This window comes from Coffea arabica, chromosome 1c (genome assembly GCF_036785885.1).
Source record: "Coffea arabica cultivar ET-39 chromosome 1c, Coffea Arabica ET-39 HiFi, whole genome shotgun sequence".
Taxonomy (NCBI): Eukaryota; Viridiplantae; Streptophyta; class Magnoliopsida; order Gentianales; family Rubiaceae; genus Coffea; species Coffea arabica.
The window spans coordinates 3,514,403-3,537,459 of record NC_092310.1 but is presented as its reverse complement, the minus strand read 5'-3'; the positions used below and the strand labels follow the sequence as shown (position 1 = coordinate 3,537,459).

The 23,057-nt window shown below is 35.9% G+C and overlaps 2 protein-coding genes across 2 annotated transcripts; both read right to left on the bottom strand.

Annotated features, from left to right (window-relative positions):
- Positions 1–1,150: 1,150 nt before the first annotated feature.
- LOC113700078 (F-box/LRR-repeat protein At5g63520-like) lies at positions 1,151–7,186 on the bottom strand. Its single transcript, XM_027220564.2, has 10 exons — positions 6,790–7,186; positions 6,599–6,706; positions 6,118–6,210; positions 5,883–6,020; positions 5,337–5,432; positions 4,901–4,940; positions 4,235–4,387; positions 3,444–3,625; positions 2,345–2,463; positions 1,151–1,818 (listed from the first exon to the last, which is right to left on the bottom strand). The coding sequence occupies exons 1-10, from the start codon at positions 7,024–7,026 to the stop codon at positions 1,365–1,367; spliced, it is 1,620 nt and encodes a 539-aa protein (XP_027076365.2). The 5' UTR covers positions 7,027–7,186; the 3' UTR covers positions 1,151–1,364.
- A 6,985-nt stretch (positions 7,187–14,171) lies between these two features.
- Positions 14,172–22,097, bottom strand: LOC113736376 (putative disease resistance protein RGA3). The gene is made up of 6 exons (XM_072046674.1): positions 22,011–22,097; positions 17,574–21,099; positions 16,800–16,886; positions 16,184–16,438; positions 15,404–15,504; positions 14,172–15,072 (listed from the first exon to the last, which is right to left on the bottom strand). The coding sequence occupies exons 2-3, from the start codon at positions 21,057–21,059 to the stop codon at positions 16,881–16,883; spliced, it is 3,492 nt and encodes a 1,163-aa protein (XP_071902775.1). The 5' UTR covers positions 21,060–21,099; positions 22,011–22,097; the 3' UTR covers positions 14,172–15,072; positions 15,404–15,504; positions 16,184–16,438; positions 16,800–16,880.
- Between the last annotated feature and the right edge of the window lie 960 nt (positions 22,098–23,057).

The window sequence follows — 23,057 nt, the reverse complement described above, 5'->3', positions numbered from 1 at the left end:
TTTTCCTCCTTAAGAGGACAATATTTCACCATATCAACAAGTTATAAGCACAGATTCGTACAATTTGGCTCAAGAATCTATTGTTTCCTGCAGTTTCCAACATAGAGTATGAGGCTCTCCTTGTCTACAATGTTGATACAGACATTTCAATAAATATTTGACAATGAGCAAAAAAAAATTCATAACAATAGAAAAAAAAGGTGATTCTCTCTCCATAATCACCACCAACGTGCGTGTTCTTACCTTTGCTAAACTACTGCTTCCTCCCATATTCTCTGATACAGAACATGAGTCGTTTGTATCTCGAGAAATTATTTAGGGTTCTGATTTAGGATAAATTTTATAGTTTTATCCATAGTTTTATTCATAGTTTTAATTGATAATTTTATTATTGTTGTTGGTTGTAATTGAAACACGCGACCTGGTGGCAAAAGAAAAATGTTCGAAGGCCTGTTTACCGGGGATCTGGAGACGGATCCTTCGGTAAAGCCTCACGGATCTGCCTGCAGGTCTAGTCCTGAGGTTGGTTCCAATGAAATCTGATGCCAGACTTTAAGCTGGACTTTAGGCCGGACTTCTGTCTGATCTTTTGCGATTGCTTGGCGCAAGTTTAGTTTATCTAGGATTTTTTTCTTGTGTTTTTATTTCCTTTCCAGTGTAGGACTGTTTAGCCTATAAATATGAATATCAAGGGTTTTTTTTTTTTTTTTATAATTAGTCTTTATCAATTATTATACCAAACTTGGTTGGTTTTTATCAATTGTTGAGAGTTTTTTTTCTCATTTTTTTGAATCTTTAATTTGTGCCTTAGGGTTTGATCATGAATCAACCCTTATTATTTTGTATGGTATGAACTTAGCTCTTAAATAAATCCTATTTTCACGCTTCCGCTACAGCATCATTCTCTGATCCCTCATCATCATCATTCCTTCCCCTCCATAAACTTGAAGCTATGGGAATTGTCAGTGATCTCAATCCAAGTGACGCTTTGCATAACCTGATTTTTAGACGCAAGTGGATCGTGCTTTAGCTCTGCTGATTTGAGCTGTCCATGTCCGTGTGTGCCATCTTGAGAATTTCTATTTTCTACTCCATTCGTGTCCTTCATGCTGCTGCATTTGTATTCTTCGTAGGTTGCAATTGAGAAGAATTTCAATGATAACCCATAAACCTATATATTTTGTTCACCACATCGAAACATGTCCAATGTACAACAGATAAGTTCTTTTAGCACTCCTCCTCATCCAAACATTTCCTCGACAGCTCTTTTAAGCATCAATGGAAGATAGTGAGAAAGGAACTGGTCAAGGCAGCCGAGCGTATTTGCCCTATCTCAGGCTTACACAATAATACCAATCCTGAAGCTATGCAGGAATGTAGGACAAAACTAGGTATGTAGTACTGAAAAAATGGAGTGTGCAGCGCACATAACCCTGATCTTCAGATTCTTGTTCTTGTCCATATATGCTCTTATTCGCAAGTTTGATCTCCCCAGAGCAAAAAGTTCCTCCAAGAGTAGCCCCAGGAAAATTCTCCAAGAAAGGTGCGCTATCCACATTACAACGTCCAAAAAATGATGTACCACGACCACAGCAAGCAAATATCAAACCACCAAAGACTGACTTCTTATTGGTATTAGCAACACTTCCACTGTCTTGTTGATTGGACATGTGGTCGTATTCATGCTTCAGACGTCTGAAGTACTCAGTAACATTGGTATTTGAACTCAAGGTAGCATCAGAATCTGAAACATAGAAGCGGAAGGAGTCTCCGGTTCTGATACCCAAGTCATTGACATACAGGTACTCTTCATCCCCACTGCAAAAAGAGAGCCATTGTTCATACCTCCAATAAACCATAAAAAGGGAGAGAGTGCAAATGACAAAGTGAGCTTAAACACAAGTCATTAGCATTCCTAACAAGACGAGAAACACAAAATGAACAAGCACAAGTAGCCTATATCCCAAGAAATCCATACTATTAATACCACAAGGCACTCATTAGAAATAATTTGTACCACTAGATGCATAATTAATAAAATATCCCATTCCCGGCTCATCCCACCCAACCTTTCTCTACACTGACAGCCCAGCCTAACCCAATAAACTACCCACTACCCAAATTTCACACAGCCATTCAACATACAACTAGACAAATAAATAACACAAATAAAATATTAAAATGGAGTTCAAGCATCTAACTCTCATAACATTGCAAAGTTAAACAGATTAAATTTCAAAGCATCGTAATCCAACAGTATTCAACACTACTGTCAACATTCTCTGAGGCAATCAATGCATCCACGGGAAATGAGCAAAATCAACCAACAAGAAGCATAACTCACCCTATTACTTCATGAAACTCAAGAAACATCATCCATCTTGCTTTCTTCAATCCAATGGAGCATTTTCGTCTTTTGTTAACCCCAATGTAGAGAGCTAGATGTTGGATACGATCTCCAATCTGCTAGAAAGGATTTGGTTTAGGGAAAGCAGATTCCATATTTCAACTCCTACCAAGCTATATCCTGTTAGGCTGAACAAAGTAAATTAAGATGCAGGAAAAGTCTTCTGCTGACTCCTGAGTCAAGAGAAAACCAGAATCATAGCATCCACCTAGATGCTATGTTAAGCATTAAAAGAATGATCAATAAAGATTGCAAACTTAGCTTTTCAACAATAGAGTAACTATTGAATCAGAACTTCAAAGATTTCAACAATAAAGAATATTATCTGAGAAGTGAAACCAATACAGTCATTGCTTCAGCCAAACATATTTAGGAAGTATCGAATGCGAAGAGTTAGGATCCTGCTTATGGACCCAAAAGCCAAAAATTATATCAATGAACACTATGAAGAAATCCAAAAACTTGAAACCATCTTCATGCTGCTTCTACCAAGAAATAACCAGCAAAGTTAAACTTGATAAAGGCATCTTTTGAAACTAAAAGGACTTGGCGATCACCACCCATCTTTCTCTCCAATGTAGAATGATGCCCTTACTTAAACAGAACTGACCACATCTTTCGTAATTATGTGGTATGCTACCTCATCATCCTTACCCTAAGTACAATCACTAATTCTGTCAAATAGATTAAATCCCACTATGGATTGTAAAACAAATAAACATGCCAAAGAGACATCAGTTTAGCATGGTAATCTTCTTTCTAGGTTCTGTTTCAAAGGCCAAAACATTGCTCAATAGCTTAGAAACAAATTCAAAACAATGCAATGGCAGCATCATTACAGGTCTAAGGATTTTGGAGCATCAACAATATTTGTCACTGAAATATATGTACAACGTTAACAATCTGATATAACTGGGAGCACCAATATGTCCATTACTAAACCCTACAACCTTCAAAAATTTAAAACATCTGTATCTTAAACGACTACTGAAAAAAACCTGAGTGATCATCAGTAATGTGAGGTAGGCTAGCATACCTCATTGTACACGTTATCTAAAATAGATTGGCCATCAAGATGCACGCTAGTTGCTTCTCTTCTTGCAGTCAACCACGTCGAACGCTCATTCTTTTCTTCTCTAACCGAAGCCGCCTTGTAAACTGCGCCAACAGGATGTAAGCCGGTTGATAATGTAGCATGAAACTTAGTTTCCCCAATGCCTGCTCACACAATTCAAATCAAAAGCGATTTTAATAGCAACAATCTTGACTCATAATGAACTGATAGGCTTTTAAACAATCAATATCATGTAAGAATGAAGTAAACCATCACAAACAGAAAAGGCAATGGTATCCCTACTAACACAGATATTAAATTTCCACAAGGACACTCCTAGATCTAACAGACAAAGAAATGCACAAACAATAAAAAGAAATGACTAAGAAATAGCTTAAAGCCCACTGGAAACAGATGAACACAGGACAAAAAATATTGGAAAAAGCATGCAATACTGCAAACTGTCATGCTTACAAGCTTCCTTCAAAAGTCAACCAGCATAACTTGATAGACATCTACTATCATTTTGCCATACCACAGAGCCACCTTCTCAAATGTTTCGTAATCATATTCTGTCAGACCTATAGTACATGGATCAATGTCTAATTAACTGCAGCTTTTATATCCAGATAAGTATTCAGCAGACATATTTGCATTTTCATTTTCTAATGGATACTCTGAGAAACTTTATCTGTTGCACAGAAGAGTGTAATCCATGTCAAATATAGATTAGAAAACATTCCATACGAGGATCAGATGAAAAAATTAAGTACCAGGGGGCTTATGTCTATCCTTGACGAACAGAAGAGCCACGACAGCAGGATTACCATCTTGCTTCATGGTGGTGTTTTTATCCCAATCACTCCTGTAGAAGTATCGGCCGCCCCCTTCCCCAACAACTACAGTCTCAAAGGAAAATGTATAATCTACAAATAGAAGACCAAAATTAGACACAAAATGTAGAAAGCAAATTTGAATTTCTGAAGCAAAATAAGAACATGCAGCAAGTTAGGAACTAATATATTAAGAATGCATCTTCCTTAAGCTCCATAACATAAAGAGGTTGAAGAAAGTAAAACCCACTAGCTTAGTTAGTTGCAATTTCAAGAGAACCTCAATTAGTGAAGCCACTTGTTCTCTTTTTCTTTTTCTTCATTTTTCCCCCATTTTAAGAAAATAAAATCTCAAGAGAGGACATGGAGAGGGCCGGGGGGTCAGTCATGGTGGTGGTGGTTATCTAGTGTATGGAACATCAGTAGCATTTCCAATCTATTTTGTCATTTCAGGAAAGTAGAAACTTCATTGGTATGTCCTCTCAACCAAGCAATTTTTTGAATATGAATAATAACCTTCCTCAAACATTTTTTTACTAAAGCAAAGGAGAACATGTTAGATTGTACGAAAGTCATGATTTACAGTTCAGTGCATTCAGTACTCACCAAACTTTTGAAGAACAGGTCTCATGTCAGTTTTGAGATCCTAGCAAACCATGCATTTTCCCATGTTAGATATACAGTCAAGAGGAAAAAACAATTCAATAAAGCACAAAATAGCCAAATGGCCCAATATACTTTTCCAGAAATTTCCTAAATGCCCTTGACCACCATACGTTTCACTCACTCCTTAAACTACACTAGGATGTATAACATTACCTAGATGTACAAATCCATCTATATCTCATGTTCCATGTCCCCAAATAGAATATGTCAAAGAAGAATGTCAGTGATGCAATAGATAAAGGACTTTATTGACAAATAATATGTCCCAAGTGGCCAGTTGGAAACCTGAGAAAGCTCTAAGAAACACATTTAATTTCTCAAAGTGATTGCAATGAATCAAAATTGAACACAATAATGCAACATCAAAATGACTTACAGAAAACAATATGATTGCAGCAGGGGATGTAGATCCAGAAACAAGAGATGCATACTCCCTTATATCCATCACAAATTCATCAATCATGAGGGGTTCCTAATTCATCATCAGAAAAAAAATTAATATCACTTCATGCAAAGGACACTAAATTAGCAGAAGAGTCCCAGTCTACTGCCCAACTAATCATAACTTAACATAAATAAAGGAATTAATGCAAGATCTTTATCAATTATGTCACCAGGAAACACTTAATCAAGCTTTATATACTATCAAATTGTGATCATGGTATTAAAACGACCCATATGTGCTATTACTATGCCAAAATACACCATACACTTCTAGAAAACTATTACCATCTGCAGTTCCTAATTCTATTGATTGTGCAGTCTAGAGAAGCTTACTCCCCAGCATACCGCATTTTACAAGGTAAAAAATCAAAAGACAATGTCTAGCTCATAGAATTTATTTGTGTTTAACATAAATAAATGTGGTTCAATGTCCCAAGAAACTTATTAACCCCATCATGCACCAAGCTTTACATTTTACCTCATCTTGGGATAATAATGGAATCATAGTGGCTCTCATATCCGGTAAATGACCAACAGTTAGCACAATTCCTTGATTTGGTAAAAGATTTCCATGACCATCAAGATCTTCATCATCCTCCATTAGTTCCCATTGAACCTGCTCCAACATTTTTAACACCACAAATATGAGAAAACCTCAGCCATAGCATCATCTGTCAAGCATAAAAAAAGCAGAAAATAGTTCATATACTTACCTCTTTAAACTCACTGGTGAGTGCATCTCTCCCAATAATTCCATCAGAAAGGGATGTAATTACAGGAACTCCTGAACCAAACCTCGCAGTGATCTGCAAAACAATACAACCTTAGTTTGCCATACCGAGTACATTTGTACTTCCAGCAAGAAAACAATAGACAAACCGAACAACAAGGCTTTTAAACAAATTTACCATTAGCCATAGACAATAATCCCAGCCAAATAGGTGGCGAAGTACTAAAGCACATTTTTTCTTTTATCCATTCAATTTTTGCTTCGGCCCTTTTCACTAATGAAATCCGAGCATCGTTCAGATACATCCACTTGATACCAAGTAACAAGAAATCATCGTTCAAATGTGCATGAAATGGTGCAAGGAAATGAAGTACCGCAAGCAAACATGCTTGTACATTGCCTTAATCAATAACAATAAAAAAAAATCCCCAAATCATAGAAGGAGAAACAGTTACTCCACATACGAGTTGGTGGGCACGAGGCAAGGTAAACGAAGGGCCAATTGATGCAATCACAAATTGCGGCCGAATCGGCACCGACAACACTTTCTCCACCACCTCATTCACAGCCTCCTGCAAAACTTAAACCAACTTAAATACGAACAAATTAACCCATAACAGTAAATACAAAATTGAAAATTTTCTCTGTAAATTACCTCAAGAGAAGGATTGAGAGAGATGGCGGAGGAGAGTTTAGGGTAAGAGAGAATTCTTGAGCAGATAGAATTCCAGGAGCGATTAACGCAGGCGGCGGAGGCGAAGGACGTAGCCGGAAGCCGGGAGATGATGTTGTGGAGAAGGTCTATTCCGATAGCATCGTCGATATTGCTTCCGCCGGCGCCAGCGGCGGTGCTGCTGCCTCCACGGTGGTGTTGTAGATGTTGAGTGGCCATTTAGGATCTTGGAAATGGCTGTAAAGTTTTGAATTTTAGTTTATATATATATTTATAGTGGTAGTGAACTGAAATTAACTTCAAAATAATTGATCTCCTCTGCTAACGACTTTTGAATTATTCATTATTAATAGCGCTGCAAATGGGCAGACTCGTGACTCCCGTTTGGACCTCCATTTGTGCTTGACTTAAATTTGTCCAAATCCAATTGGCGGATGAACTTAGTCCACCACTTATATACATACATACATATATGAATTAATTTTGTATACACTAAAAGTGTATATATTTTTATTTTTGAATATATGAAATATAATCTAAATTTTAATTTAAAAATCAAATTTTACATATGTCTCGTGTATCCAACCGTAATAATGTATACACTATTAGTACATAAAAAAAACTTACTCTACAAATATATACATATATATGTGTATAATACATGTATGCATGTATAATGTTCTTATAAAAGTTCTATTATAGATAGGGCTGCAAACGAGTCGAGTCGAGTCGAGTCGAGTTTTGGGTTAATCGAGTCGAGTCTCGACTAAATTTTATCAAGTTCGAACTCGAGCTTAAACTCGACGAGTCGGCAATTTAAAGCTCGAGCTCAAAAAAAAAAATAATTATTTTATTTTTTAAAAATAAATAAAATAATATTTTTTTCTTAATAAATAATAAAATATTAAGGATATATATATAATTTTACTATTAAAATAAGAAAATAAAAATATATATATACTTAAAATAAAAAATATATACTTAAAATTAAAAAATAAAAAATATTATATATATATACTCGAACTCGCGAGTTGGGAGTTTAATATTTTGGGTTCGAGTTCAAACTCGATTTCGACTCGAGCTTGACTCGAGCCACTTGCGAGCGCGACTCGATTCGTTTGCAGTCCTAATTATGGACCGTGGTTGTCAGCGTAACAATTTAAACTCAATTGTCTATATAATGATGTAAAGTAATACCCAGTCTACACGAGAAGGTTTTTGGGGTTAATTCCATTTTATCCCATGTACACTGAAATTCCACTTCAGTTCTTAAGTTTCGAAATGGAACATTTAAACTCCTAAATTATAAAATTCGTCCCACTTTACTCTGGTTTTTGACTGAATGCACAATACCTAACAGAATGGTTGCCAATTCCGTTAGCTTATTACTGCAATTAATGTAAACCAAATCTAATAGGGATATAAATGAAATTTCATGAGATCCAAAAGAAAAACCTTAAAAATTTGTACTTAAGCAAAATATTTCTTTTCTTCTCCTTTTTTTTTTTTTCCCTTTTATTTCTTCTGTCCTCTTCCTCCTTCGTTTCCTTCTTCCCCCAGAAGCACGTCATCAAAAGTTAAAGAAACTCGTGTTCTTCTTTCCTCTTTCCTAGGAGCACAACACTAGATTCTTCTTCAGATTTTTCTCAACGGTCATAGCGTAGATGGTGCTATTCCCTTCTCCGCGATCTTCCCAAACCATGAAAGCCATTAGATGCTGCCATCACTATTGCTAACCATGGTTGTGTCCAACTAGATTCCATCACTATTGCTAACTATGGTTAGCGGGTGGAGCCATGGACGGAATTTCACAAAAAATAGTCGCAATTCTCAGTTGGAATTAAGTTCTTGCTCGTCTGCTACTTCCACTTCTAGTTCCAAATCTCTCTCATAATCTAGACTACTCCCATCTTAAGATCTTTGGGTAATAATAATATACTACTCCTAGTTGTTTAGCAATATAGTACACGAAATAACTATTAATACTAGTATGATATTGATGGCCGTAGTGGCGGCGCTGTTGGAGGAGTGCACGGTATTGGTGGAAAAGTTGAGGACGGAGATATTGGCCGGAAAAGTTGAGGGAGGAGATATTAGGGAAGAAGAAGAATTAGAAAAGAAAGGAGAAAGGAGAAAGGATGAAGGAGAGGGGAATAAAATGGTGAAATTACCTTTATGTCCCTTTTTAAATTTATAATAATTACACAACCACACTAATGGAGCGTGGTGTCCACGCTCCCAAAACATTTTTGTTACTTTTCAAGATTCCGTCACCAACGGAACTTAAGTTGGACGTATTTTATAGTTTAAAAATTTAAGTGTTTAATTTTAAAGAGATTGAAGTGAGATTTCGTGTATAGTTTAAAGAGATAAAATGGAATTAATCCTATATAACAAGTTCAACACAATTTTATTGATTTTGAGTAGACTATTATTATTCTTGAGTTTCATTTGAAAATTCATAAAGCTACTCGAATTCAGCTCGAGTTAAGCAACTGCGGAATTGAATCCGTTGTAAATAAGTCGGTCTTGGTCATCAAGGGAAAAGGGTATTTGCAATTTCAGTCCACGAAGGATTTCATACGTTTGAATCTAGTGTTATTGCTGTTTCTTTCATATGGTCATTTCTTTTACTAGTATAATTTTTGTTTTCTTTGTCAAAGAAATGGGTCGAACACGGACTATACATACTTCACGAAAACTAGAAGTTAACTGATTATATGTAATATTGTGATTTTTGTAGGCTTGGAAAGGTATGATTTTCAAAATGCAATATAGCCTGGATGATGAATCTCTTGGTAGGATATTGTTGCGAAAGTTTCTTTGATAATTACTTTGAGGTTCAACAACATAGGAATCAATATGTCTGACCTTTAAATATTTTATGATCCAAATTCAAGAGAACAATAGTTTTCTATAATTATTTAAATGCTTTAGTGAAATTTATTTTACCTGAAAGAAGTGCTTCACTAAAAGCCTAAAACGTATAAGTTCAACAGAAGAATGAAGACTAAAGTCTCATGTCTCATTTCTCTCAGCAAACATGAGAAAAGAATTTCGTAGTCCAAATAATCAATAAAGAATTATAGCATTGTAGCACTTTTAATGGTATGATACATGTAAGATAAAAAGATGGTTAAAAATTCTATATGAAATTAAACAATATTTATTTTTTTTCGCAAATATCGTAGCCTAACAGACTCATTGGATTTAAGTTGAAACCTGTCCTTTTTTTTTGTTGACCAGATAATTTCTATTCTATATCTATTTCTACTTTATTTTAGGGCGAAAGCGTGGATCCAAAATGATTAGTGGGGTAGTCAAAGGGGACTGAATTGCCACCAGACTAGACGGGTGCCTCTATACCCATGGATGAAAATTTTGAGAAATCTTGGAGAAGAATACCAATCAAAGAATTTGATCTCTTGACCTACAATCAAGGAGAAATTAAATTCTATCTCTGGTGGCCAACTAGTCTAGTAGTAGTTGGTTGAGTTGAAACCCTGTCCAACTCAAAGAAAAGTCTATTGTTCTCCTATATCGAAGAAGAATGCTGTGGGTAAGTCATCTCTCCCCACTTTGCTTGAAAGAAAGAAAAAGAAAGAGCCTAATAAAAGTCCCAAAAATAAAAAAGAAAAAAACTATGATACCTTTTCTAAAGAACAAAATATACATACATACATATATACATACATATACACACATATATATGTACATACATCCATATATATATGCATGTATGTATGTGTGTATGGATGTGGGGGTGTGTGTATGTATATATATGTATATATATATGTATTTATGTATGTATGTATAACATTCTTATAAAGGTTGTATTATGGACCACAATTGCCAGCATCACAATCCAGACTCAATTGTTAGTGTAACGATGTACAAGTTATATACGGTCTCCAAGAGGAGGTCCTATATATTATAAAAAGTTCAACATAGCTTTAATGATTTTGAGAAAGGTTTTGAACGTTAATTGACCTAGAAAAATGAATGGGTCAAACAAATATTTGTAGAATCTTAAGTGATATTGTTAAGTGTAATCACTTCAATTCTCATTCTATTATTCTAAGTAGCATTATTTGTTTGAGACTCAAATATTGCTTTTATTAGTTAAGGATTTTAAATAGTATTATTTCATGTATTTTTAATTTTCCTAAATTATATGAGTACTAGTTTATTTCATAAAAATTGAAACACTTAAAAGGCATTAACAAATAAATGAAATGTATTCAAGATTTTAAAAAACTAATATAGTCAATTTATGTTATAAATGTTAAATAAGAGTTAATATGTAATTATGGAGGAGAGAGAGAAATGAGTAGAATAAGGCAATAATTGTTATTGTGTAATTAATTGGAGATAATTACGCATGGTTAATTGGTAAATTATTAAATTTGGAATGTTATTAATGAGATTAGTTGACCAAATTCAAAATTGTTGACTTAATTAAGATTGGATATTGAACCGGGTGGTTCTCACAAAACTGGATGGTTCAACTGGTTTAACTACATATATAACAGTTGAAGTTGGCCAAAAAAAAAAAAAAAAAACTGGTTTAACTATAAATTGATACTAATTGGTTTTTTAACCAAAACAATACCAAAAAGAAGGCAGACCGGCCAATTTGGATTGGGTTTTATAATATTGATTTTGAGTAGACCATTATTATTCTTGAGTTTGATTTGAAAATTCATAAAGCTACTCAAATTCAGCTTGAGTTAAGTAATTGCGGAATTGAATCCTTTGTAAATAAGGAAGTATTTGTCTGTCAAGGGAAATGGGTATTTGCAATTTAGTCCACGAAGGATTTCATACGTTTGAATCTAGCATTATTACTGTTTTGACCATATGGTCATTTCTTTTACTAGTAACATTTTTGTTTTTTTTTATTTTTGTCAAAGAAATGGGTCGAACACAGACTATATGTACTTCATGAAGACTAGATATTAACTGATTATATGTACTATAGTATTGTGATTTTGGTAGGATTGGGAAGGTATGATTTCCAAAATGCAATATAGCATGGATTATGAATCTTTTGGTATGATATTATTGCAAAAAGGTTCTTTGATAATCACTTTGAGGTTCAACAACATAGGAATCAATATATTTGACCTTTAAATATTTTATGATCCAAATTCAAGAGAACAATAATCAATTTTCTCTGGAGGAGTTGGCCACCACATGAATTGTACGTTGGAAGGTCAAGAATTCAAATCTTACCTTCCATCAATGTGCAACTATATGTGATTTCTTCTAAATTCATACAAATGCATGGTGCACCCATCTGATTGGATGGTGGTTCAGTCCTCGTCGGTTCTTTCGGTTCAGTTGGGCCACTCCTGCCCCCTCGTAGAGTAGGACTAGAAGGAGGACTAGATTAGGTAAGGTTAAAAAAAAAAAATTCAAGAGAACAATAGTTTTCTATAATTAATTAAATGCTTTAGTGAAATTTATTTTACCTGAAAGAAATGCTTCACTAAAAGTCTAAAACGTCTAAGTTCAACTGAAGAATGAAGACTAAAGGCTCATGTCTCATATTGACCTTTAAATATTTTATGATCCAAATTCAAGTGAACAATAGTTTTCTATAATTATTTAAATGCTTTAGTGAAATTTATTTTACCTAAAAGAAATGCTTCACTAAAAGTCTAAAACGTTGAAGTTCATATGACTAAAGTCTCATGTCCCATATTGACCTTTAAATATTTTATGATCCAAATTAAAGAGAACAGTAGTTTTCTATAATTATTTAAATGCTTTAGTGAAATTTATTTTACCTGAAAGAAATGCTTCACTGAAAGTCTAAAACGTCTAAGTTCAACTGAAGAATGAAGACTAAAGTCTCATGTCTCATTTCTGAGCAAACATGAGAAAAGAATTTCGTAGTCCAAAGAATCAATAACGAATTATAGCATTGTGTCACTTTTAATAGTATGATATACGTAAGATCAAAAAATGATTAAAAGTTATATTTATGAAGTTAAATAATATCTTTTTTGCAAATATTGTAGCCTAATGGAATTATAGCATTGTAGCACTTTTAATGGTATGATATACATAAGATAAAAAGATGGTTAAAAGTTATATTTATGAAATTAAACAATATTTATTTATTTATTTTTGCAAATATTGTAGCCTAATGAACTCATTGGTATTTAGTTGAAACTTGTCCATTTTTTTTTGTTGACTGGACAATTCTTATTCTATACTTATTCCTACTTCACATTAGAGCGATGAGGTGGACTCAAAACGATCAATGGAGCACCAGAGGGGACTGAACTGTCACGGAACTAGACAGGTGCTTATGTATCGGTTGATGAAATTTTCAAGAAATCCTGGAGAAGACAATTCTTATTCTATACCTATTCCTACTTTACATTAGGGCGATTGGATGGACCCAAAACGATCAATGGAGCAGTCAGAGAGGACTGAACTATCGGTTGATGAATTTTTCAAGAAATCTTGGAGAAGAATGTAAATCAAGAAATTTGATCTCTTGACCAACAACCAAGGAGAGTTTTAAGCCTATCTTTGGTGGCCAAATATTCTAGTAGTAGTTGATTCAGTTGAAATCCTGTCCAACTTAAAAATAAACTGAGGGATAATTCATTCCTCGCTTAAAAAAAAATGTCTAAAACACATGAACTAATTATCACACTGCTGTCTTCTTTAACCAAGCAAAAGCAAAAGAGTACAATCGAAACAATTCACTTTAAGCTTAATGTCTCGTGTTCTCCTGTATCGAAGAAGAATGGTATGGATTGGTCATCTCTCCCTACTTTGCTTGAAAGAAAGTGACGAAAATAAAAGCTTTTGTTCAAATACTTAATTTAACAGCTTTAGTAAGTTTTACCAAGTCAATAGTCAGTACCAAGTTCAATTGTTGACAGCTCTAGTTGTTAGAATTGTATGACATTTTTGTTAAAAACTTCAATGGCAGCGCAGGAGAATTAGAGAGGAGAAAATTTATAATACGACCTAATATTGGATATTGCATTTTAATTAAAAAATTTGGAAAGAGGATGACTAATTTACTCAACACTGATGAAAATTTCACAAAATATACTCCTATGAATTGGGCAAATTGCCTTGTACTTGGCTGGCTCCTTCCATGCCCAAAACTTTCTTGATTCCTTGTTATATAAATATTTGATGGCCATGCACATCTCACGAATCTAGAATTAGTACAAATAATGTTAGATGTTGTTTCATTTGTATTAAGTATCTATTTTTATATAAAAGCCTTTAACAATAAGATCATCATTTAGATTTTACTGTTATGATTTGTTTATGACCCAAAGCATGGGTGGCTAATTAACAAACAACTGGATTAAGCAATTTCGCAGAGATACCAAAAAATGATTACTTGAAGAGGAAAAGTAACAAGAGTTCTAGGTTCTCTCTATCAAATGTCTAACTAAAAAAGGGTAGGAAATCTTACAAATATGGTCTCTAGACATACTTTTACTCCCTGTAAAAGATGACGAAAACGTACTATCTTTTAAAGTATGAAATGCCAAAATTATGAAATGCCATCTTTTAAAGAGTGTTAATTCTTCACAAAATATGCACACATCTACTGAAAAGAACGTTTTCCCTCCTCTTCCTTGGACCTTTGTGCAATTCAAGACTTCTTGCATCTGCATTTCTCGACTTCTTGCATCTGCATTTCTCTCACTGCTCCAAATTGATTGTTTATACTGTCACAAACATCCAACTCTTTTACCAAGAAGTCCATCGGTCCAGTCTGACCAAAATCAGCTGCGCACCTCGGATGATACAGGTCTCCAGTATCAGCTTCCATGCTAGGATGATGCTCCCCCCTCTTTCTTCTTCATCCATATCACACTCTACAAGCCTGCTACTAGCCATTTTCAGTTCAGAAATCAACAAAAAGAAAAAAGTTTTGGTAATTGATTTACTAAATACATATCAAGAAAGTAGATCAGAAACTATTAAAACTGCCCTGAAGACATACATGCTAAATCATTACCTTCCTTTCTGCAATCTGACCAGGAGAAACCGAAAAACTTATGTTTGAGAAACCTGGGGAGAACCAACTATTTGTGAAACATCCATCAAAGCTAATGCTATCTAATGAGCTAAATTAACGTCATTGATAACTGCCTTCATCTTCAAAGCCTGTTTGGTTAATGAAAATAACTTCTGTCCCTTGGCATTCTAGTCAGAAATGCAACGGCAAACGGTGGTCTCCTCTGTCCAATAACATGAGGTCTGCCTCCTAAGACTCTGGAATAAACATCATAATATTACATTTCAGAATAGATTCAATCATGACAAACTATGAAAGCAAAAAAAAGGTATTGACAGGTAACTAGTGCAAGAAAATTAAAAACCAGATTCTTTCACAATCACAACACATGTTAAGCACCAAATAAACATAAAAATCTTCAAGAGCAAAAGATAAGTTATGTGGCACAGGGTAAACATTCAACAACAAATAAAAGTGCAGAAAAACACCCTGTTTTCTTGCCAATTACATGACTTAAGCATATCAGAATGCAAACTTATAGTTCTTGGGGAGAGAAGTGCTGCATTATCACTTTTGTGCACGACATACCTCCTGAGCTCTTCTTCTTCAACAGCAATGGGAAACAACATGAAGCTGATGTTTTCCTTGCGTTGTTCATCTGCAAGGTTACAATACAGTAATCCAGCTCACTGAACAGAAAATCAAGGCAATTGTGACTTATAAACTTTCCAAACATGTGAAAGATGATAAACAATTATCCAACATTATTGTCATTGAAAAGAAAAAAACATTATTGTCATTGATATGAAGCATGCAGCGTCAATTATAAGGGGTGAATGTTCACAGCACTCTAGTTCCTCCACATACATATTTGAAGTTCAATTAGACTGATCTAATTTTATGGCAATAAGTACACAGAGTTCCAAAGAACAGCAAATTGTATCATGAATTTTCTTTGAAAATCATTTCTCAACTAGCTTTAATGTTATCCATTGAGACTGGCAATATCAGTGACAGAAAAATGAAGAATGTGTCCATGTACATCTAGCATTGCAAATCAAATGAAACATTTTGTACCACATTCAAACGAAGAGGCTAATTGGGTGTGAACCATTGCTAATAAATTTGTGCTTGGCCAAATAGAAGGTAACAAGTTGAAGTTAAAGAGATTTAAGATGTTCCAATCTTTCAGTAGTTCAGAGAGGTAGAGAAAACACAGAATTTTGGTCTCTTTCAATTTGTTCAGCAATCAGCATGTTACACCAAAGGGAAAAAAAAAGTTTTGGTAATTGATTTACGAAATACATATCAAGAATGCAGATAAAAACTATCAAAACTGCCTTGAAGATGAACAAGCTAAATTATTACCTTTCTTTCTGCAGCCCGAGCAGGAGATGAGCAAAAAATTATGTTTGGGAAATGTGGGGAGAACCACCTATTGGCGAAGCCTCCATCAAAGCTAGCGCTCTCTGATGTGCAAAATTCTCGTCATTGATTACTAACTTCATCTTCAAACCTGTCTAGTGAGGGAAAATAACTTCCGCCCCCTGGCAATCTTGTAAGAAATGCAACAGCAAAGGGTGGTGTCTTTGTCCAACAACATGAGGTCTGCTTTCTAAGACTCTGGAAAATACCATCGTAATGTTACATTTCAGTATGAATTCAGTTATGACAGCTAAGGAACGCAAAGAAAAGGTATGGTCTAGTAACCAGTACAAGAAAATGGAATAAACCAGCTTCTTTCACAATCAAATGACATGTTAAGCACCTAGTAAATGTACAATCTTAAAGATTAAAAACTAAGCTATATAGCACAGGACAAATGTTCAAAAGTACAAAAAAAACACCCTGTTTTCTGGCAAATTGCATGACTCAAGCATACTTTGATAAAAACTTGCACTAGTTTCCTTGTATTTTTAATAAATTGGGCGGAGGTTAAAAAGAGTTCTTGGGGAGAGAAGCTGATGTTTGAGAACCATCATACCTTCTGGTTTCTCCTTCTTCAGCAAGGATGGGAATCAACATGAAACTAATGTTTGAGCACCATTATTGCCTTCTTGTTCGGTCACTGCTAGACAAGGTAACAATATAGTAATTCAGCTCACAGAACAAAAAAACCATCCCATATTATTGTCATTCTTATGAAGCATGATCACCAATTGTGAGGGGTGAAGGTTTGCAGCACTCCAGTTCATCAACAAACATATTTGAACTTCAAGGAAATAAGAACACAGAGTCCCAAAGCATAGCAAATTGCTTCTTGAATTTTCTTCACAACTGTTTCTTGATTAGCTTTAATGTTGTCCATTCAGACTGGCAATATCAATGACAAAAAAATGACGAATGCTTCCATGTACATCTAGCATTGCACATCCAATGAAACATTTGCTAACACATTCAAACAGAGAGGCTCTAGTTGTGTATGCACCGTTGCTAATAATTTCATGCTTGGCCAAATAGAAGGTGACAGGTTGAGTTTTTAAGATGTTCAAAATCTTTCAGTGGGGAGATGCAGAGAAAATCCAGAATTTTGGTCTCTTCCAATTTGCTCAAAACCAGGCTTTGTTAAAACTAATCTTTGAAAAGAAACCAAGGTCTGCCCAAAAGAAGAGAATTAATTACAGAGAATAACTTTGCAGAAAAGAGATGGAGAAAAACAGTACAAGAGACTGAAGAGCAAATATACGTCAATGAGATGCAGATACAAAAAATTTATATACATATATATGAGTGTGAACTTTAGACAGGAAAATCTCACCGAATCACTTGAAATCTCCTCCTCCAAGTAGATGCCTCTTTGGGGAGTGTATCGTTGTCTTAACAGAGGACACTCATCAACTTCAACACTTGTTAACTTTGTGAGTCGTCTCATGGCAGCCTCGGGTGGTAAAGACTGAAGCTTGACGCAATCCCATAGCGATAGGGTTTCAAGGGACACAAGGTTTCCAATCCAATCCGGTAGCACTTTTATTCCTCCAAAGTTGGCCAGACTTAGTGAAGTGAGGGTAGTCAAGTATTGAAGCTGGTGTGGCAGGGACTCCGTGTGAGGCAGCCCTTCTAATTGAAGCTCACGGAGTGTTGATGCTGATCTTAAACCAGACCAATCAAAATCATCAACTGAGGAGAAGGGACTGTTGATGCTCAATTCTCTTAAGCTGGTGGCAAAAGCAAATCCTTTGAAACTATGAGGGATCAATTTGGGACAGTTCTCTAAGACGAATTTCTCGAGAGAAGGCGTCTCCTGCAAATTAAGCGAAAATGATACCAGATTGGGGCAACGCTTCACCGTCAGGGACCGCAGAGACTGGAACATTTTGTCGGATATAGTGGTCAACCCTTCGCAATTATGAATACTCAATTCCTCAAGGCATGGTAGGGGGCATTTCTGTCCATTTACTCCCAGACTAATTAATCTTGGGCAAAATGAGATGGTCAATCGCTGCAAACTCGATCCAAACAGATCCAGATCTGGCAGCTCCCTAAGATTGTCGCAAGATTCGATCCGTAACTTCTCAACAGAAGCAGTGCCGTAACCCCTTTTTATACTTGTTAGATTATGGCACTTCTCCACGTATAGACTTTTACCCGAGCATGCAAGAGCGGTCAGCTGTGGGCAATCTCGAATGTAAAAATTCCTCAGCACGGGAAAGACATCTGCTTCTGCTTCACCTACTGTTGACCTCACTTGGTCTGCACCTTTCCACTCTGCCAAATTCCCCATACCGTAGACCCAGAGGCTTTCAAGGGCAGGAAAGAATTTTCGCCTTCTACTGCCGCTCCCTGATGCTCGTGATCTGCCCTCCTCCTCCTCCTCCTCATTAGCAGTAATACCGTAGAATTCATCTCCAATAAATCGAATGTTGTCCAATCCTATCAAATAGAGACGTTTGAGGGATGGCAGTTGTCCTAATGAGGGGAGTTCACTGCATCTCTTGCAGTCTCCTATCCGCAATGCCTCCAATTTTGACAAATTGATAAGCCATTGTGGAAATTTATTACCCATAAAAGAATCAATTTCCAACCCTTGCAACTTTGGGTGAGGTTGGAGACCTTCCAACACATCCTCCTCACGGTTATCGCTTTCCCGATCCCCACTCTCCCATTCAAACACCAAGTCGGACAGATCTGGCTTTTCAAACAATTTTGCTTGTTTAGCTGCTTCTTTGCCCTTCACTAGTCCAAGATTTCTTATCTCCAACGATCCTTTCAGATATTTCAAGGTCCCAAGCTCTTCGATGCCACAACCCTTCTCTTGACTTACATTAAAAAACTCCAGAGTTTGAAGACAAGTCAATAGTCCCATCTGCACCGGCATTTTCAATTCTGCACGATGATAACAGTAGTTTAGATGCCGCAAGCTAATCAAATCGCTCATCCGTTTTGGAAAACCTCCTTTAAGTGCACCATTTCTCATCGTTAGTGTCTGCAGATTATATAGCTTGCAAAGAGATTCTGGCAAACTTGTGATTCTAGAAGATGAAATGTCGAGCAACCGCAAATGTAGTAGTTTGCCAATGGAGCTCGGTAGAAACTTGACATCATCTCCAGACAATTTGAGAACATTCAAGCACTTGAATCTTAAAAGCATGTCAGTAGATATGCCACCCCCTAAATGGAGAAATAACGAGCGGATTGATGCCGCTTTATTCCTTCTGACATTTTCTGCCATTTCTTCATATGAGTGTAATGCAAGGTAGCGATCCTGGCTGCTGCTTTTAGGATTGAGAACTGATTTTGCAAAATCATGCACGAGATCATGCATTTTATAATATGTTCCCCACGACTCTTCTACTTTTTCCAATAAGGAATTTTGTAACAAAATCCTCAAATAATCACCCACTATTTCCTCCATCAATCTTTGGTTTTGGCGATCTGGTTGAACAAAACCTTCTGCAACCCAGTGCTGAATTAGTTCATCTTCTCCTAATTTAGTGTCCTGGGGAAAAATCGAGCAATATGCAAAACATTTCTTAACTGATGGAGATGACAAATGATCAAAGCTCACCTTAAGTATTTGATTAATTTGGCTTTGATATTCATTCAAAAGACTCTCCTGCACAATGGAGTGCCACTTCTCTCTTCTGTTGGTAAGCAACAAGCCACCAATCAAACTTGCCGCCAAGGGTAGGCCATCGCATCTCCCTAAAATTTGCTTCTTCAATGCTTCCAATTCTTTTGGTACTTCTTCCCCTGCACTCATCACCTTTCCTTTTATGATGGACCAGCACTCATCACCTGATAGCTTTCCTAAGAAATAAGGACCACCGTTCATCTTCAGAGGTCTAGACACAGCATTTGCCACTGGTACCAGACGAGTGGTGACAAGACACCAGCTTCCTTTGGTTTCGTTGAGTCCCATCAAAGTGTTGAAATAATCATTCCACAAGCCTTGTTCATGATCCCACACATCATCAAGAACAAGGAAATATTTTTGTCCCTTGAGCTTTTCTCCGATTCTTTTAACAATAACATCCCTGTCATCCACTTTAACTTCTTCTCCTGTCAATTGTACTAAAATGAGCTTGAACAGGTCCATTATCTTAATGTGTTCTTTAGCCACACAAACCCAAATTTTTTGGCCAAAGTGCCCATCTATTTTTGGATTATTGTAGACTGATTTCGCCAGAGTTGTCTTTCCCAAACCTCCCGGGCCTGTTATGGGAATAACAGAAAGAACATTTTCAGATGGGCTCGATAACATGTCCACAATCTTTGACTCGTCGCCGGATCTTCCTACAACGTTCGGAACGACAATAGAGTCGGTCTGTCTGGCACCAGCGGCATCAGCAGGGGGTGCAGCTTCAATTTGGTACTTAATGTCCAATCCCAAGTCACGGGCTCGTTGGTTGATCCTTTCTAGGCTGGTGTTGATGTGCCGGATCTTTGAAGCCAAGCTGGAACTAAAACCAATTGCATTAAAGGAGGAGAAGATGAAGTATACCTTCTTCTTCATTGGTTGATTTCGGTACTTCACCTCCCGACGAAGATTGTCGTAGTAGAGCTCGTCCAGCACGGTATCAGCTTTAAAAACCTCATCCTCTAGCTGTTTGAGCCACTCTCGCACCCCTTGGGTATGCATTTTCTCGTCAGCATCAGCCAAGAAACCTTGGATCATTGCAGCAGTTTTGCTTAGTCTCTCCAATTCCGCTTCGACTCCCCGAACCATACCAATGCGGTCCGCAGCAATGGAAATAAGTGTCCCCAAGACGACCTTAACAGCAGCACTGATAGCAGCGTTAGCCATTGTTTCTTGCTTGGAATTGGAACTAGGATCGAAAGGTTTTCTGATATCAGAGATGGAAGGAATGTTTCAGCAACAAATGGTAGAAATCAGAATAGAAGCCAGTCAGAATAAGAGAGAGATGAGTTAACGATTCCAGTGGGTTGATGTGTGAGATTCAGATTAGTATAATTGTGATTAATCAAATTGTGTGGGGTCACTTCAAAATAATTTTAGCGCAATCTGATTTAGTCACTGGTGGGGGCCTTAATTGTGTAATAACACCAACTAATTGTCATGGTTTTTGTTGAATGTGAAACTGATTTGAATCTTCGTGTGATTTCTTATCCATCTAAAAGTATTAATGTTAGTGTATTTGTTTTTATGAGTCAGTAGGTAACTAAAATAATAAATTTGTTGCAAATCAGATCATAGTTTGCCACCCAATACTTGTTGGAAAAAAATCAATTATTTCATGTCGTATGCTGCCTTACGAGTGATTATGCCAAGCCATTAATTGGTGATAATCTGATCATAGTTGTAAGTGATTAAGATCAGTACTGAGTGCAGCATAAATTGATTCAACAGGAATAAATTATCAGTTATCCAATTTGTTTAAACATTGATCTAAATGCAAATTAACGAACTTTCCTAGAAATACATACATCATAATCTCTCATCCTACTTGTCGTCCAGGATTGTTAGATATTATTGAAGAGGGATAATTTTGAAAAATTATTGAAGCCCTATAATGATTCAAATAATCAGGTAGAAGACCAAGAATAAGCTATCAAGTATTTAAGAAAAAGCACAATCAAATATCCAAGAAACAACTAAAACATGTGAAATTTTAAATTTAATTCATTAAGGAATTTTGAAAATTCATGTGACAAAAATAGAATTCCATCATACACCCCATGCCAATGTATCCATAATAGTGTCTATGAAGAAATTATGAATAGAAGAGGAGGTTACCTGATCTTGAAGCAAGAAGAGGGCACCAATAGCTTCTTTATTTTCTCCAAATATTTGTTACAAGTTTGGTTTACAAATAAATATATGTTGCATGATGATTTGATAAAGAATAGCTGTATGAAAGCTTAGACCAAATTTTGTCGGCCGTGACAATACTAAGATGGGTCAATGGAGGCGGCCATCAGCTGTTCACATCAGGGGGCCTCCATCAGTGTAGTGCCCTGTTTACATTTATCCCGGTAAGTTATGCCCTGTTTGTCACTTTACTCCCTAATTTTTATTTTGTGACACTTGACTTCCTAAAAGACAGATATAACTCTCTCTACTATGTTGATATATTTTTTCCCCTGTCTTCTCTCTTTTATTCCAAATTATATTTTTCAAAATTTTTATTCTTAAGAAAATAAAAAAAATTTTGTACCAAAAATTTATAAAGCTGAAGAAACAACATATATATATATATTTGTATAATAAGTCAACTACGAGTTACCGGCTTTTTTTATTCTCCAATTTAAGAAATTAAGAGAAAATTTTTATTCTATGTCCTTATAATTAGACAATTCATAATCAATTACCCATTTTTTAGGATTACACATTGACCTTTGTGTTCGTATATTAACTGTAACATAAACCCATGCTTAAATTGTACCACCACCGTTATCACATGAGACATTTATGCTCACATTAACAACCCTGCTTTGGTCCAAGAAATAAATAATGACAATTATGTGACAAATGCTTCAATTCAGTAGGAAATTGGATGATTCAATGCCGGGGCCTGTTACTGAAAATATCTGAATTACTGTATGAATTATTGCCAATGTTGAATTATCCGAATTTGGATGCTTTTGCAATGGGAGTTGCTTGGCATTTTCACATCACTGTTGTTGCCGGGCCCTTCATCTTTTTCTTATTGAAAAATTGTGTGTCAGTTCCACCAGAGAGGGACAAGAAACTTTAATCGCAATCACACTGGAGAAAAGCATATAGCAATTCACGTCATTTGTTAGTAAAAAAACTGAAAGGATTCAAATGCGCCTTTTGCAA